Consider the following 15,799-nt stretch of genomic DNA (forward strand, 5'->3'; position numbering starts at 1 on the left):
CTCCATTAGTGCTCTCCTCATATTATATTTTAATATACTACCTCCAATTTTGTTTAGTTGCAAATTTGAGGTATTATTTGAGAGATACAAAGTATAAAATATTTTAAAGTTTTAACTTGAAAAAATCGGAGGTAGTATTTAATTTTAACTCTCCTCCGCACTATTATTACTCACTCTTGTTTTTTAAGTTTTTATTTTTTTAATTCTTCAACTACTTCCACTACCATTATATTTTATTATTTTACAGTTTACACTGTTTTTCTTAAAACTATATACTCCGTATACAGAAAAATTGAACAGGTAATAAAATACAGAACGAGTATACATCAAAGTATATATAAGGTCAAATTAGTATATTAACACGTAGGACAGAGAGGGAAAGAAAAGTGTGAAAAGGAAATGAAGAGAGCCAGTAAAAGGTAGCCAAGTGGACAAGCTAGAAAACGAACTCGTAGGGTCTATAAATAGGAAGCCAAGAGGTGAGCATTCGACTCACTCCCAACCTTCTCAAACTCAGTCGAAGAAAGAGAGATAAAAAAAAGCAAATACATACTTCTCGTCTTTCTTCACAGCTGTTCTTTTCCTTGTTCCTCATTTCAGTCTTTATCTCTTTCTCTCTCCTCTTTTCTAATTCCATATTAAGAAAAAAAGAAAACAGAGATCCTTAATTTTTTTAAGAAAACAAAAATGTTTATCGAAAATTTCAAGGTTGAAAGCCCAAATGTCACATACAGTGACAACGAAATTCATTCGATTTATAACTATGAAACTACTGAATTGGTTCATGAAAATCGCAAAGGTTCTGGTTATCAATGGATTGTTAAACCCAAATCTGTCAAATATGAATTTAAAACTGACACCCATGTCCCTAAACTTGGGTATTTTTTCTTAATCCCTTCATTTTTTTTTTTATATAATATAATGTTTTTATGCGTATTTTAATTTTATCATATGGTTGATTTAATTCAGGGTGATGTTGGTGGGTTGGGGTGGCAACAATGGCTGTACCCTCACCGGTGGTGTCATCGCTAATCGCGAGTAAGCTTCCATTTTCTTGCTTTTATCGCCCTTTTTGTTTAATTTTTAAAGTACGAGTAATATTTAATTCAATATTGCATGTTTGTGTTTGATTTATTAAATTGAAGATTCAACATTAAAAAAAATAAATATTAAATTGAGGGATGATTGGATTTACAGGGGAATTTCATGGGCAACAAAGGACAAGGTTCAACAAGCCAACTATTTTGGATCCCTTACTCAGGCATCCTCTATTCGTGTTGGCTCTTTCAATGGCGAAGAAATTTATGCTCCTTTTAAGAGTCTCCTTCCTATGGTATGTATTTTTCGACTTCGTGCATGCCATTTTTTTTTTCATCGTTTAAGGTTATGCACAAGTTTTATCATGCGCAAGTTTTTTGAAGGTGTCATACTCCGTAGTTTGTATAATTGTATCATGTTTAATGTTACAAGTAATAATGCGTTGATATTTTATAATACGAGTTAGTTGATCAAATCGAGTCAAGTGCTCAAATAATTTGGAATAAAAAGAATATTTAATTTATGTGGTCACTTGATGAGTGGTGGCCATTTTGTGCGTGCTTCATTTTTATTCCCAAAAAGAAACTTTTGAGAAATGAATGGGGCATAAGTGAAAGAAGGGTCAACATCGATTATTGGATTTTTATTCTATTTTGCATCAACTTGTGCAACTAGTCAAAATTTTGATCTTGTGGTACAAATTTGCTACCTACGTTGGATTGCCCCATTAGACAATTGATTCTCACCTTGGTAATGTTTCAAATGGGGGTATGTAATTTAGCGGGTCAATTGACTATGACCATGTACAAACTCTTAACAAAATAAGTAATCTACTAATCTTATATGTGTAAATTTCTATAAAGGGTTAAAAGCTTATGTTGGCGATTGTAACAATGTATCTTGTCTGTTCGGAATTAATAGTCGTGTTGATATGATATATATCGAACTAGTATGGTTAATTAAGGTGTCTTGAATGATAATGAAGAATTTATATTTGGGATGAAACAGGTTAATCCGGATGACATTGTTTTTGGGGGCTGGGACATTAGTGACATGAACTTAGCAGATGCAATGACCAGGGCTAAAGTCTTGGACATTGATTTGCAAAAGCAATTGAGGCCCTACATGGAACACATGATTCCCCTTCCTGGTATTTACGACCCGGATTTTATTGCTGCCAACCAAGATTCTCGTGCTAACAACATCATTAAGGGCACTAAGAAGGAGCAACTTGAGCAAGTCATTAAGGACATTAGGTATATGCTTGTTTAATTAATTGCCGATATTTCTTATGTTAATTAAGTATTGCTAGTGTCACCTTTTTTAATTAGTTCAGATCATTAGCCTTTTTATTGTTAAATTTGTTATTTGTTGTTAATGTACACATGGACTCTTATTCGATATCAACTTGTAGTCTTGTACCCGTAAAACATGGGTACAATCACTTGGGCGTTTAAATTTAGGCAATAACAGGAATTTTTTAGTGAAATGGCGGTAGGAAAGTAGAATCAGCAGATATAATGCAGGGTTAAAATTTTATATTGACAAGTTGCATCTGAATTGAAACTGAAGGGAGTTTAAGGAGAACAACAAAGTGGACAAGGTTGTGGTGCTTTGGACAGCAAACACAGAAAGGTATAGCAATGTCGTGGTGGGGCTGAATGACACCACAGAGAACCTGATGGCAGCTATTGATAGGAATGAGTCCGAGATCTCACCATCGACTTTGTATGCAATCGCCTGTGTCCTTGAAAATGTGCCTTTCATCAATGGTAGTCCTCAGAACACCTTTGTCCCTGGACTCATTGATCTGGCCATTAAGAACAACTCTTTGATTGGAGGAGATGACTTCAAGAGTGGTCAGACTAAGATGAAATCCGTGCTTGTTGACTTCCTTGTTGGTGCTGGTATTAAGGTATATCTTTTGATAGTAATACCTAACTTGTACGTATAATTGTTGTGAATTTGTATTGATTACAGTATTTGGAATGACAGCCAACATCAATTGTGAGTTACAACCACTTGGGAAACAATGACGGGATGAACTTGTCAGCACCTCAGACGTTCAGGTCTAAAGAGATATCAAAGAGTAATGTGGTTGACGACATGGTTGCTAGCAATGGTATCCTGTATGAGCCTGGTGAACACCCTGACCATGTTGTTGTCATCAAGGTATATATATTGCTCTTTTGCCAAAGGAATGTGATTTTTGTGTCACTGTGTTTTGCTAATGATAATTGGACTAACATTTTTGCATGTGCTCTGTGTAAATGAAGTATGTTCCATATGTGGGAGACAGCAAGAGAGCCATGGATGAGTACACATCCGAGATATTCATGGGTGGTAAGAACACCATTGTCTTGCACAACACCTGTGAGGACTCGCTATTGGCTGCTCCAATCATCCTCGACTTGGTTCTTCTTGCTGAGCTTAGCACTCGTATCCAGTTCAAGAGTGAAGCAGAGGTAGTTAGTCATAGTAATAATGCATGGATATGTCAAATTGTCATTCATTATCTTCTCTGTCAATTGTAAATTTGTCATATTTATTGATGGTTGATGGATTTTGCAGGACAAGTTTCACTCCTTCCATCCAGTAGCTACCATACTCAGTTACCTCACTAAAGCACCTCTTGTAAGTCCAATTTCCTATCTTATCAATTGCTTTTGTTAGTTTCTGTTGACAGTTACCAGTTTGATTGCAAATTTGGAGGTGGTGCTCTAGAAAAAGCCACATGTAAACTAGTACATACTACATGAAACATAGGGATGTCTCTAGTTCAACTACGCTTGTCTTTGATGTGAAACATTTTATGTAACATGTCCCACCAAAAAAATTTGTAGTCATTTTCGCGTCTTTTAGTATTACTTCTGTCCCAAAATGACCTTCACTTATGTTTAATAAGTTGTGTACTAATAAGTTGTTAATTTGAAATCAATATGACAGGTTCCACCAGGCACTCCAGTAGTGAACGCACTCTCAAAGCAGAGGGCAATGCTCGAGAACATAATGAGGGCGTGTGTAGGTTTGGCTCCTGAGAACAACATGATCCTTGAATACAAGTAGAATAGCATGTCACAAGCAGCACAACAGCTGACGCCGCCACCTTTTTAAGGCATTGCCAATAAGAAGAGATGATCTGAAAGTAGTTAATTTGTATGTAATGCTGCTGTGTTTTTGTATTAGTGTCTGAAAAGGCAGCACCCATTAATCAAATTTTAGCTTTTGTGGTGGTTATGCCCCTTGTTTTTTTCATTATTTATGTTTGTTAATGTTTCTCAGGTTCAACAACCTTTTCAATTAGTGGTACCATTTTCTGTCTTTGTAATGTATATTTTCTGGTGTAAGCAGCATTCAGAGGCGCAGTTTTTTCCTGCTTAGCTGTAGTCTATGTAATTAATTGTCTGAATTTGAAGTGTCTTGTGCATAACCTCGAGCTCAGCTCTAATATTTTCATGTGAGACTCTGGTTGTTTTTGGATGCGATTAAATTACTAACCGGTAGACTAGTAGTAATATGAACTTGGAATCTTGGAAATAGTCCTATTTGATGCGATAAAATTGCTTGTAGGACTCGATTTAAGATTTGAAGTGACGGTATGTTTGAAATTTTGCGTAGAGCATTGTTATTTACTGCTGAAAATGTGAAAAGTATTTCCAGACAATTGAAATAGTGGTAAATTTGGAAAAGTGTCTGGAGTCTGAAGTAGCTAGAAAGTGGTAAGCAGGGACATTGGAAAGAAATAAGCATGTGCAACATAGTATTGATTATTGAATGAGACTTCCAGAGTTGATGGATGCTACATTTACACCACTGATTACGTATGGCTAACCCATTAACCTACCACGCTCTTGGTCCCGCTTGCTTGTGTGGTCCTCTACTACGACTCCACAAGTACTTTCTAGTAGTATTCTTTTTAGTGATGGACCGGTGGTGGGGCTGGTTTATTAGGAAGACCTTAGCAAAGGAACACTTTCCACTGTATTTCTGTATATGTGTATTGTATTGAGCCAAAAAGAGGAAATTACAGCTTAAAGGACTGAATCGTATGTTTTGGGCCAGCCCAACTATTGGGGGATAAAAATTGAAAGGTTCAATAATGCAACATGCCAGTCCTTTGGGCTCTATCTCTTAAATAACAGCTTCAACAACTGTTTTATTTGGATTTTGTGATTTTGGAGTTCCTTTGTTTTTATTTACATATGTTGTAAATTGTTTTGATTAATTTTTTTAAAATTGAAAACAAATATCAATATATATGAAATAAAATTAGGGGTCTGTTCTGATTTACTGAACAGAATTTGAACTTATTGGAGTTGAACTAAACTGAACTGAATTAATTGGAGTTGAAATGAACTGAACTGAATTATTTATGAAAGAAAGAAATTAGGAATTGAACTAAATTGAACTGAAAGTAAACTGAAGAGAACAAGCCCTAAGTTAAACCAAATTGATATAGAAAAAAAATTTAAATCATAATTGTGCAAGTAGGAGATAAAATCAAAATAGTGCAACGGTGTAAGTGGGTTGTGAAGCAAAAGTGGTACTCTATATTGATTATGATTTTTTTTCTTTTTTTTTCTAGGATTGGTTCTTAATCAAAATATGTTACCTAAGGACAAGTTATGTTATTCTCATCTTTTTTTTTGTTCTACCTAGGACCTGTTCTAATTTAGGGCTTGTTTGGTTCAGCTTATTTTTGTTAATGTGATCTGATTGGAATGTCAAATTTGACCAAACTTTGACCTTAAATATACGATAATCTACACGGAAAAAATTTATCAAGTGGGATGTGTTAGATTCATAATATTGTGTATTTTATTAATATGTGATTTTCATACTTTTTTTCATTTCAAAACTAAAGATATTTAGTGATAAAAATTGCACATAAAACGATGATCTGATCTGAACTTATTTTTTCTGATCTAAAGTTATTTTTTCTGATATGAATTTATTTGTTTTGAAATAAGTAAAAATAAGGTAAACTAAACAAGGCCTTACTGAATTGAGTTGAACTGAACTGAACTAAATTGAATTGAACTGAATTGTTTATGAAAGAAGGAAATTAAGATGAGAACTGAATTGAACTAAACTGAACTGAATTGAAATTAAGCTGAAGAGAACAAACCTTTATTTTATAAAATAACAAATCTAGATTAATAGATTAAAAAATATACTACTCCTTAATTTGTTTTAAGAAAGCCAGTATTGTATTTCATAAATTCAAGTGAACATGATACGGATTACGCGCTAATATGAAGCAAATTAAATGATTGACATTCACGTGTCTTAAAAACCTATGAATATAATATTTAAATTTGAAATGGGATATGAATCATATGATAGATATGACTATATGAGTTTACATTTGAATTCAAACCAAATCATCAAAATGTATGTATGTACTTCCCCAAGGTGGTGCTCAACATCTTATCATAGGCAGCAGGTTCATAGGATTGACTTTAGGAAGATGGTGCCACACTCTACTGCATGCACTCTACCATTATTTCAAAATAATATGTACTCGTACTACAGTAGTATATTTAATGTTTGTTTTGATAATAAAAAAATGAAGGCTTGAAATTAGACCAAGTACTAGAGTTATGTTTAGGTCTCATAGCACATGGGAGCTTCAAAAAAGAAAAAAACAAGTAAAGCAACAAAAGAGGTTCATATGACAAAGGTAGGCATATAAGTTAAGCTTAAAAGGGTAAAAAAGAGGGAATGAGGGGGTAAAATGGTAAATGCAAAGGCAGAGGAGGTGAAGATGTTGAGCCCATTAAATATTATTGGCACAGTAAAAAATATAAAAAATGGGAATGGTAAATGAGACTGACATGTCAACCAGCTCAAGTCACTTCCTGCATTGCCATTGTTAATGCACTTATACACAAACAGAACACCTCCTTGGACTCCCCCCATCTATACTTTTCTAGCTTTTTTTAAAAAAAAAAAAAAAAAAAAAAATCATACTATTAATTTCTTAGATGTATTTTCCTTAATTAAGTATTAATAATTAAATGTTTGTAAAATTAATAAAAAGTTAATACTATAAAACTTATTAATATGTATACCTGTAACAACATTTTACTTGATACTACAGTAACGTTTACTTGAGTATGTTAGTAAAAATATAGTCAATGTTTACGTATAAACGGTGAAAAAAGTCAACTTATATCGATTATTATACTAGAATAGATGGAGTAATTTATTTGTTCATACCAATAGTTTACTAACCTAATCAATACAACTCTTATTAAGCAATCTCTTAAGCGAGGAATAGGGTGATACTATTTGTTTGGGTATCAGGTAGAATATTGTGAGGAATAGGTTTAACCTCCTGCAGTTCTGTAGCAATGTTATTGGGGTATGTGATAAACCTGACACCTGTTAACAAGTTGACTTTCTTAATTTGTGCAACTTCTTGTATTATTATTGCTGCACTTTTTTAGAATCCAGGAGTACATAGATTGTAGTATTAGGGAAAATAAATGGATGATTTATTCAATAAATAAAAAGGAAAAAATGGGTGCACATTTACTGAAAATCTATACTGCAAAGTATAATAACTAAAAAGGTCCTACCGGGAGTCGAACCCAGGTCGCTGGATTCAAAGTCCAGAGTGCTAACCACTACACCATAGAACCTCTTGATGTTTGTAAATAGCTAAAATAATTTAATAAACGTAAATTTGGGAGATATCATTCAGTATCAACCAAAAATTACATATGTGCACTTTATTAAAATATAGAGGGAAATATTTTTATCGTGATGGATAGAAATGCTTGATGAATGATGATAGAATATAGATCCATCCTGAAATATAGATCAAGTTAAATAAGCAAGGTAGACAATTTAGAAGAAAATTCACATTAAAGTTCGGATTATTAAAAAACAATCCAAAGTTGGGATTATTTTGGGCAATCGAGCAAAGTTGAGATTATTTCTGTTAATTTTTCTTTTTTTTTCTTTTTTGATCTGCGTAGGAGATGCATCATGCATGCATTATATTTGTTATGTAAAGCATTGCCATGACCATGCTATAATTTTCTTGAAGAGAAGTCAAATTATGGATAGTCAATTATACCTAATTTGCTCTTTCAAAGGAAATGCATTATACAGTTTGTATCCAAGTGTCCAATTTTGCTAAAAAACGAACATGGTCTTTTCGTACATTTGAAATCATGTATATATTTAAGACCGTAACTATTACTCTTTCAATCCCTCTCTAGAACATCAATTTGCCTTCCTTATTAGTTTGTGCCTTGAAATTGCAAAAATTGCTCCAATTTATATGTATTTATACATCATCCTCTATGTAACGTCTCTTTATTTATCTTCAATTCACAAATTTACACTCAATTAGTACAACTCTTAATTCCATCCTATAGTCCTTAACAAAATGAGAAATGAGAATGGGACAACAAATGAAAATGACAAAGAAAGAATCCATGACACCAAATAAATTACACGAGGGAAGCATTAATTTTGACGTGTATTAGGACAGCAATCCGGAGTAATGTCCTGTTTACTTCACCTTAAAAAAATAATATTAAGTAAAAATAATTTCAGTTCAGTAAAATTAAATTCAGTTCAGTAAAAATAATTTCAGTTCAGTAAAAATAAGTTCAGTTCAGCAAAATTCAGTTTTATTTAAGAAGAATTATAATAGAAAATCAGTAAAAATAATTTCAGTTCAGCAAAAATAATTTCAGTTCAGTAAAATTAATTTAAGTTTAGTAAAAATAATTTAAGTTTAGCAAAAATAATTTCAGTTCAGTAAAAATAATTTCAGTTCAGCAAAATTAAGGGGAAGAGAACGGACCTAACTACATAAAATTACTCCTAACTATTTCTAGTTCAACTCGATCTTTTTCGAGCATTAATGCATTACTCCGTATTGATTTACATATAATTATTACACTTCAATTTTTGCTTGGTTAAGCTATACACGTACTTAACTTAGGACATGCTCTCTTCAGATTATTTTCAGCTCCAATAAATTTAGTTCAACTCAGTTCAGTTCCAATCAGTTCAGTTTTTAATTTCCTTCTCTCATAAAATATTTAGTTAGGTTCAGTTCAGTTTAGCTCCAATAAGTTCAGTTCATCAGTACAAGCCCTTAATCTATTTTTTCTAATTAGTATTTTAAATTAACTTATTATAGCGCACATTGAATTACTTACTCTAATTTTGTAAGGAAGTATATTTTACTTTATATTTCGTATAAGACTAAAGTTAACTTTATTAACGGTTCATATTAGTCAAAAGAAATAAATGAGTGTGATTTAATCTAATTTAATAACTACAATTTTATTGTGGCTATTTGAAAATTATCCTAAACAAACTTCCTCATATAAAATCAATTCAATTATTTGGAGGGATTACTCACTCATGAAGTCATGATCATAGAAAGTCATGTATGTACTCATTAGCTATGCGAATTTTCCTCTATAGATTTGTTCGAACAAGCAACTGAGCAAGTACAAAGAAAAAAAGCTGAAACATGTCTAGTTTCTTGTACAGTATGCATAGTTAGACATATAAGACAGCAAACATTATAATGTGACCATCTGATTCATAGTAACTCCTAATTCCAAAATCTACTGTTTTTTCTCTCTTTTTGTTTTATTTTTATTTACATTTTTAATTCCCTTTTATCCCAATAAAAATCCAGGAAATAACGCGACACGAGGTTTTGTTATTTCACTTTCAATGTCTGTTTTCTTCCCTTCATTAACTCTTGTTTAGAAGACAGAAGAGATCAATGTCAGTGTATATAAATATCAGAGTATTTTCTCTGTTACAAAACCAACATTATTTTGAAGTTTAATGTATACACTTTTTTTTTTCAACTTGATTTGTTAGAAGTTGAGAGATGGATAAAGTGGAGGTTGGGAGAGTAGGAAGATCCTCAACAAGTAAGAGATTGTTAGAGGTAAATTCAATTAGTCCGACCCCGGATAGCGCGAAATTAACATCAATTGCTAGAAAAAGTTGTCATAAACAAGTTCAACAACATGAACAACACCCTAAAAGTAGAGGAATGAAGATGTTCAACAAGGTTCAAGTTGTATATTATCTCACTCGGAATGGGCAGCTTGAACACCCTCATTATATGGAGGTCTCCCACTTAACCACCCAACCCCTTCGCCTCAAAGGTATGCAAATAACATACTCGCTTTATGTTATTCTCTTCATCTTATTTTATTTTTGGTTCAAATGGGACAAGTAAAATGAGATCATAATAAGAGTATTTAGTTGATTAATTTTTATTAATTGCGAGTAGTTGTAGATAAATGTTTATTATTAAGAAGAATTTGGCTAGTACGTACGTATTATTTTATATATGCATCCTGATTCTCAAGTCAATTGCTCTATCCAAAGCATGTTGTTACACCCGGCCCTATAATATGGTCCTCTCCTATAATGTAATTAACTGATTAATTGTGTATTAGGAAATAATCATAAACCATGCATGTATCTTGTAATTTGAATAATTTTTTCGGACACTTTTTATGTATAGTATACTTCGTATGTGATTATTAACTATTTCAGGACGGAGAGAGTATATTTAGTCGACTTTTGATTTTTTATATTATGGGGTATATAATATGGCTTTAACTAGATACAGAGTACAGAGTATATAATATGGTTTGTTAGGAAACATGCATGAAATAATGTGTTATACATCTGAATTGGCACATGATACAGATGTCGTAGACAGATTAGCGGTGCTAAGAGGGAAAGCAATGCCTAGTCAATATTCATGGTCTTGCAAAAGGTAAATCTATTACTATTTCCATCACTATCACTCTTTGTAACATGTATCATGACAGATTAATTTGAGTTTATTTTGCGTAATTGTGTAAGAATTTCGATGTTAATTGTATAATTTGTATGTAGGAGCTATAAAAATGGATATGTATGGAATGACTTAACGGAGAATGATGTTATCTATGCTTCTGAGGGATCTGAATATGTGCTCAAAGGATCTGAACTCCTACAAGATAAAGACTACTCTGGTTAGTAATTTCTTGAAACACTATGGTAATACAATTATTGAATTATATGTGAAATCAAAATAACACTTTTCGGATTTTGGAAAAGGGTAACATTATCATGTGGTGTTACTGTAACAAGACTACACCAGAGTTAGTATGGAGTATGTTGTATGCATAACTTTTGTTATTCAACTACATGGTGTTTGTTTTTGATGTTGTCTTCTTATTATGATAACAACCTTTTGTCATACACTTCCTTTTGGTTATGTTGAGGTTCATTTTTACCTGTCTTTTTCTTGGTCTTGATACATTCCTTCTGTTTTTTTGGTATTATTTGTTCTAGAATTTGTTGGGCATGTAAGTTTTTAAATTTGCTAATTTATGTTTGTCAGAATACTAAAGACAGAGAATACTTATATACTCATAATTGTTTCTGCTTTTAGCTTTGAGAGAACAATAACCTCGCTTTTGTGCATCTTAAGGAAAAAGGAAAGGAAAAAAAAAAAAAAAAAAACCTCTGCTTCTTTTTGCTAGCTAAACTATGAATATATTTGGTGGAGTATGTTATGAAATATCATCAGTTAACACATCCTAGTAATGATTTATGAATGGCAGAGATAAGATTAGAAGAGCTTCAAATCAAAAGGGGGCAGCAAAGGCAAGACAGTCGCATAAAAACAAATGGATTGGTGATGAACAAATCAAGTGGCACACATGAAGGACAGAGTTATAGAAAAGTAGCAACCAAGCATCAGGAACAAAATGCTATTGTTAAGAACTATGAGCATACTGACAATAACGACGATGATGATGAGGAGGAGGAAGATGACGAAGAGAAGGGAAGCTGCAATAGCTCAAATGCGCCTTATCCAGCTACTCAGATGGAGCAAGAAGAATCTTACTCCCTGCCTTCCACTTCTTCCACAAACTCGGACAAACAGCCGCCGCCACCAACACAAGTAGCCAAAACAACTGCCTCAGAATCCAAAAGATATGATGAGAAAGGAACCACTAGAATCATTGAGGAGGATGGGGAACCAGCAGTTTCCACAAGCTTGACTCGCAACAGCACGGTCCTCCTCCAACTGATAGCATGTGGAGGAGGTGGGATAGCAGCTCCCCAGGACAAGGCCAAGGACAAACCCAAACCCAATGTTGGGAGCAACAGAAACTTTAACTTCAGCATGAAGAGTAGTTTTATGCCATGCTTGAAGCAGCAACTAAGTACTCGAGCTGTGAGTACAAGTAATAAGGCGATTCCTCTACGTGTTAAAGCAGGAGCAACAGGAAATGAACAACCACCCTGCAGCATTAATCAGGAAGTGAGTAAGGAATGTGAAGACGAAGATATGATGATGGTAAGGTACATGTCTGAAAATCCCCGGTTTGGAAATTTACAATCAGAAGAGAAGGAATACTTCAGTGGTACCATCGTCGAGGCCATGAGTACTCATCATCAGCATACTCATTCTTCGGGCTCTGCCTCTAGTTACCCTCACCCTCCTGTCTTCACCAAGTCTTCCTCCTACAACGAGCAAAGGTATGTATATTAAATTAAGCATATGATCAGTTTGTTACAATAATGTTAACTATTTTTTGTTCAATGTGTTTACAATTTGGTTGTACCTTACAGGAGCTGTAAGGCAGGACTACAAGCAGAAGCATCAGTAGCCGACATTGATGATGAGAAAGAAGACGTGAAAGTGAAAGGGTTTATCAAATTATGTATTCCTAGAAAGAAAAGTTTTTCTTCCACTGCCACCAAACATAATGCATAAGTTATGAGTTTATGAATCTTCCCCTCCCTTGTCAAACAACACATCAGGTGTACTAGTTAGTTCCTTAAGTTGATGTAGCAGCCTAGCAGGTGTAACATACTAAATGTCAGAGCAGTGTTTTTCTTAGGAAAGTAGGAAACTGGCTAAATGTTCGGCAATATTTTTCCAAACATAAACCTTATTACAAATCACAGGATCTAGAACTAAAGATTAGTAGAAGCATACATAATTAAGTAGTAATTGGCTAATTGGGCCAAAGTTTTGGCAGAAAGGCATCTTTTGACCGGGCTTTTGATGATCTAGCATATGTGAAACTATACAGTCAGCCCACATTGTAAACAAACATTCTGTAGCCCAAAGTGGTGGCTTGTGATGAATTTGAAGATAATTGCTCTTTCCGTTTTATAATAATTTTCAAATTTTATACAATCATCTATTTAAGGTCAAGATTTGATCATATAAATTTATTAATCATATGTGCAAATGTAAATACTCGGTATGAATGTGATAAACCGGATCAGTGTTCTTGTTAGATTTGTAATACCACCTCCGTTACATATTATTTGCAACAATTAGACATTTTTCCTCTCTATTTTATGTCAAACCGTTGCAAATAATATGTAACGGAGGTAGTATATATAATTTCAACATACGGAGTATTCATTTTTCCTTATAGATTGTAAAAGTCAAACAATGAAGGTAATTTTAAAACAGATGAAAATTTAATAGAGTAACAAAAAACAAATGGTACTATTATAAGGGTGACACACATGAATTGTCAAATTTGTCATTGAAAGTAATGAAAGTTTATAGAGTGAAGACCGTCCACTTTCTTATGTCTGAAGTCTGAACACTAATCAGAAAAATAATACTCCAAGATCCAAAGTCAACGGCATAAAAGGACTTAGAATTGAGATCTGCGCCTAGTTTTTATCAATTGGGCTTTTTAAAATGAGATTGACATACTTAAGCACTACTTCAGCTCACTAATTTTAGTTATAAATGCACATGATGCATGTCAACACACTTGTGCACTGGGTTTAACTTAATTTAAAAATTAGTTTTTCAGATTGATCTAAATTTTAATGTTTGCCTATTTTTATGGCGCACGGTATCATTCAAGCACCAACTTCATCTTAAATTTATTGGTAGCGTATAAAGTGGGTTCATGAAGGCTTAATTGAAAGGTATAGTACCTAGTACAATGCCTTAAATGTACAATTACGTCAATTAGTATACTCATACTAGGCAGTGTTGTTTAAGACACATACGACCTTAAAAATGAACAAACATAAACTAGCTTATCTGTTTGTAAGATAACACAAAACTGTTCAAGGAGGGCTTCTTTATCTAACAAGTTTAAAGTGCATTATTCACAAACTAACTGAAAATTTTATAGTAGACGGTCATACTATTGACATGAATAACATCCCTAAACGAGTTGTAAATGGTACTTTAAGGAATAAGGGTGAGGGACAAAACAATATCCGTTCTATACTAAGAATTTACTGTAGTATTAAAAAATTAGTTTGTACATGTAGTAAAAATAAGCAAGAAGAGACAGAAGCGAAGTAGAGGGCGGGAGAGTAGGAAGCGGCGAGCAATACGGTTAAATTGGTTAAACTCTGATTCACATTATTCTCATTTGAATCATAAAGTCATTAAAGAAGCAGCACCTTCCTATTACATCAGTGATCAGCACCCCCATGTGATTGCATGCCACAACTCACTCATCTAAGCTACTTCCCAATCTACCACTATATATCTACTTGTATTTCTATACATCATCTTACTTTCACCTCTTTTCAAATTCCTTCTACTTTTCTCTTACATATTGTGTGTCCATATAATTGTGAAGATGTCCAAGTTGGGGTTGCTCCTACTCGTTGCACTAGCTACTTTAGCAGTTACCACTGTGGCACTCGATACGCCTTACCAGCTCTCCGGTAGAGTCTACTGTGACACTTGCCATTTTGGTTTCGAGACTAACGTCACTAGATACATTCCTGGTAAGCCCTTATAACCTTTCTATTCATTCCCTAATTCCCATCTTTTAGGACATATTCTTACATGCACTCGAGTGTACATAAAAGTAGATGCAGAACACTCACGTGCATATAAGTTTTTTTTTTTTTATCATTAGTTTTTTTATAAAAGTGTTTGATAAATAACTGTTGATGAAAAAATGACAGGAGCGGAAGTGCACCTAGAATGCAAGGATGAAAAATCGGATACAAAGTTGGTTTTCCGTGACGCAACCAAGACAAACGAGAGGGGAAGGTTCACCTTCCACGTAGGCGAGGACCACGGTGATCAGTACTGTGATGTAGTCCTAGTGAAGAGCCCTTGGCCACACTGCAAGAACATCGATCCAGTCCGAGGCCGATCTCGAGTTATTATTACAGACCTTAACGGCATCAGGTCTTTCCGTCGTCATGCCAACAACATGGGTTTCTTCCAGGATTACGTCTTTCCAGTTTGTAGCGACCTTTACAAGTTCTACTTCCATTCCGATGACATGTAAGAAGCCAAAGCCAGTAACATCAAAAAAACATAAGAAACCAGAGTTTTTTATTTTTATTTTATATTTCGTTTTGAATAAAAATATATAAAAATTCTTGTACGTTCAAAAGAACCAAAAAAAAAAAAGGAAAATTTAACTAAGCTAGATTCTGAAGAGAAAAGGTGACAAATGAACCAATCTTCTCATTGGTTTTAATTTATCCTATCTCCATAATTAGTGTACTCAACATACAATTAGTAATGCATTATTACTTTTATTAGTCTACTGCTATTCTGCTAGTCAGTACTCAGTAGTCGTTTAATGAATATATAGGTACTTTAATTGTGTTTGCTCATAAAATTTAAGGGTTGTAATGCTAATTCATACGTACACTTGATTAATTGCGCTTGAATTAGGTTTCGAATGTGTGATTAGTGTTATAGAATTTTTGTTGGTTGGATAAGCTGATTAACTGA

The 15,799-nt window shown here is 33.6% G+C and overlaps 3 protein-coding genes and 1 non-coding gene across 4 annotated transcripts; 3 read left to right on the forward strand and 1 right to left on the reverse strand.

The window, feature by feature from the left end:
* Nucleotides 1-500: 500 nt before the first annotated feature.
* Nucleotides 501-4,468, forward strand: LOC145562948 (inositol-3-phosphate synthase). The gene is made up of 9 exons (XM_081623364.1): nucleotides 501-878; nucleotides 970-1,038; nucleotides 1,198-1,333; nucleotides 2,047-2,294; nucleotides 2,611-2,953; nucleotides 3,034-3,210; nucleotides 3,315-3,503; nucleotides 3,610-3,672; nucleotides 3,985-4,468. Exons 1-9 carry the CDS (start codon nucleotides 688-690, stop codon nucleotides 4,102-4,104), a joined length of 1,536 nt encoding a protein of 511 aa, XP_081479490.1. The 5' UTR covers nucleotides 501-687; the 3' UTR covers nucleotides 4,105-4,468.
* Nucleotides 4,469-7,613: 3,145 nt separating this feature from the next.
* TRNAQ-UUG (transfer RNA glutamine (anticodon UUG)) lies at nucleotides 7,614-7,685 on the reverse strand. The gene has a single exon. It is a non-coding gene; the product is annotated as a tRNA-Gln (tRNA).
* A 2,080-nt stretch (nucleotides 7,686-9,765) lies between these two features.
* LOC145626520 (protein SOSEKI 2-like) lies at nucleotides 9,766-12,836 on the forward strand. Its single transcript, XM_081678968.1, has 5 exons — nucleotides 9,766-10,199; nucleotides 10,753-10,822; nucleotides 10,945-11,063; nucleotides 11,658-12,582; nucleotides 12,676-12,836. Exons 1-5 carry the CDS (start codon nucleotides 9,917-9,919, stop codon nucleotides 12,818-12,820), a joined length of 1,542 nt encoding a protein of 513 aa, XP_081535094.1. The 5' UTR covers nucleotides 9,766-9,916; the 3' UTR covers nucleotides 12,821-12,836.
* Nucleotides 12,837-14,625: 1,789 nt separating this feature from the next.
* On the forward strand, nucleotides 14,626-15,695 carry LOC145626529 (protein DOWNSTREAM OF FLC-like). The gene is made up of 2 exons (XM_081678979.1): nucleotides 14,626-14,829; nucleotides 15,013-15,695. Exons 1-2 carry the CDS (start codon nucleotides 14,679-14,681, stop codon nucleotides 15,342-15,344), a joined length of 483 nt encoding a protein of 160 aa, XP_081535105.1. The 5' UTR covers nucleotides 14,626-14,678; the 3' UTR covers nucleotides 15,345-15,695.
* The last annotated feature ends 104 nt before the right edge of the window (nucleotides 15,696-15,799 follow it).

This window comes from Chenopodium album, chromosome 1 (genome assembly GCF_948465745.1).
Source record: "Chenopodium album chromosome 1, dcCheAlbu1.1, whole genome shotgun sequence".
Lineage (NCBI taxonomy): Eukaryota > Viridiplantae > Streptophyta > Magnoliopsida > Caryophyllales > Amaranthaceae > Chenopodium > Chenopodium album.

What these genes read in the sequence shown, in the direction of transcription:
- LOC145562948 (XM_081623364.1), top strand. Translation starts at nt 688, where the DNA reads ATGTTTATCGAAAATTTCAAGGTTGAAAGCCCAAATGTCACATACAGT. An exon ending in TTGTTGGTGCTGGTATTAAG is followed by an intron (nt 2,954 to 3,033) that starts GTATATCTTTTG and finishes TTGGAATGACAG; the next exon opens with CCAACATCAATTGTGAGTTA. An exon ending in ACCATGTTGTTGTCATCAAG is followed by an intron (nt 3,211 to 3,314) that starts GTATATATATTG and finishes GTGTAAATGAAG; the next exon opens with TATGTTCCATATGTGGGAGA.
- LOC145626520 (XM_081678968.1), top strand. Translation starts at nt 9,917, where the DNA reads ATGGATAAAGTGGAGGTTGGGAGAGTAGGAAGATCCTCAACAAGTAAG. An exon ending in TATTCATGGTCTTGCAAAAG is followed by an intron (nt 10,823 to 10,944) that starts GTAAATCTATTA and finishes ATTTGTATGTAG; the next exon opens with GAGCTATAAAAATGGATATG. An exon ending in ACAAGATAAAGACTACTCTG is followed by an intron (nt 11,064 to 11,657) that starts GTTAGTAATTTC and finishes TATGAATGGCAG; the next exon opens with AGATAAGATTAGAAGAGCTT.
- LOC145626529 (XM_081678979.1), top strand. Translation starts at nt 14,679, where the DNA reads ATGTCCAAGTTGGGGTTGCTCCTACTCGTTGCACTAGCTACTTTAGCA. An exon ending in CGTCACTAGATACATTCCTG is followed by an intron (nt 14,830 to 15,012) that starts GTAAGCCCTTAT and finishes AAAAAATGACAG; the next exon opens with GAGCGGAAGTGCACCTAGAA.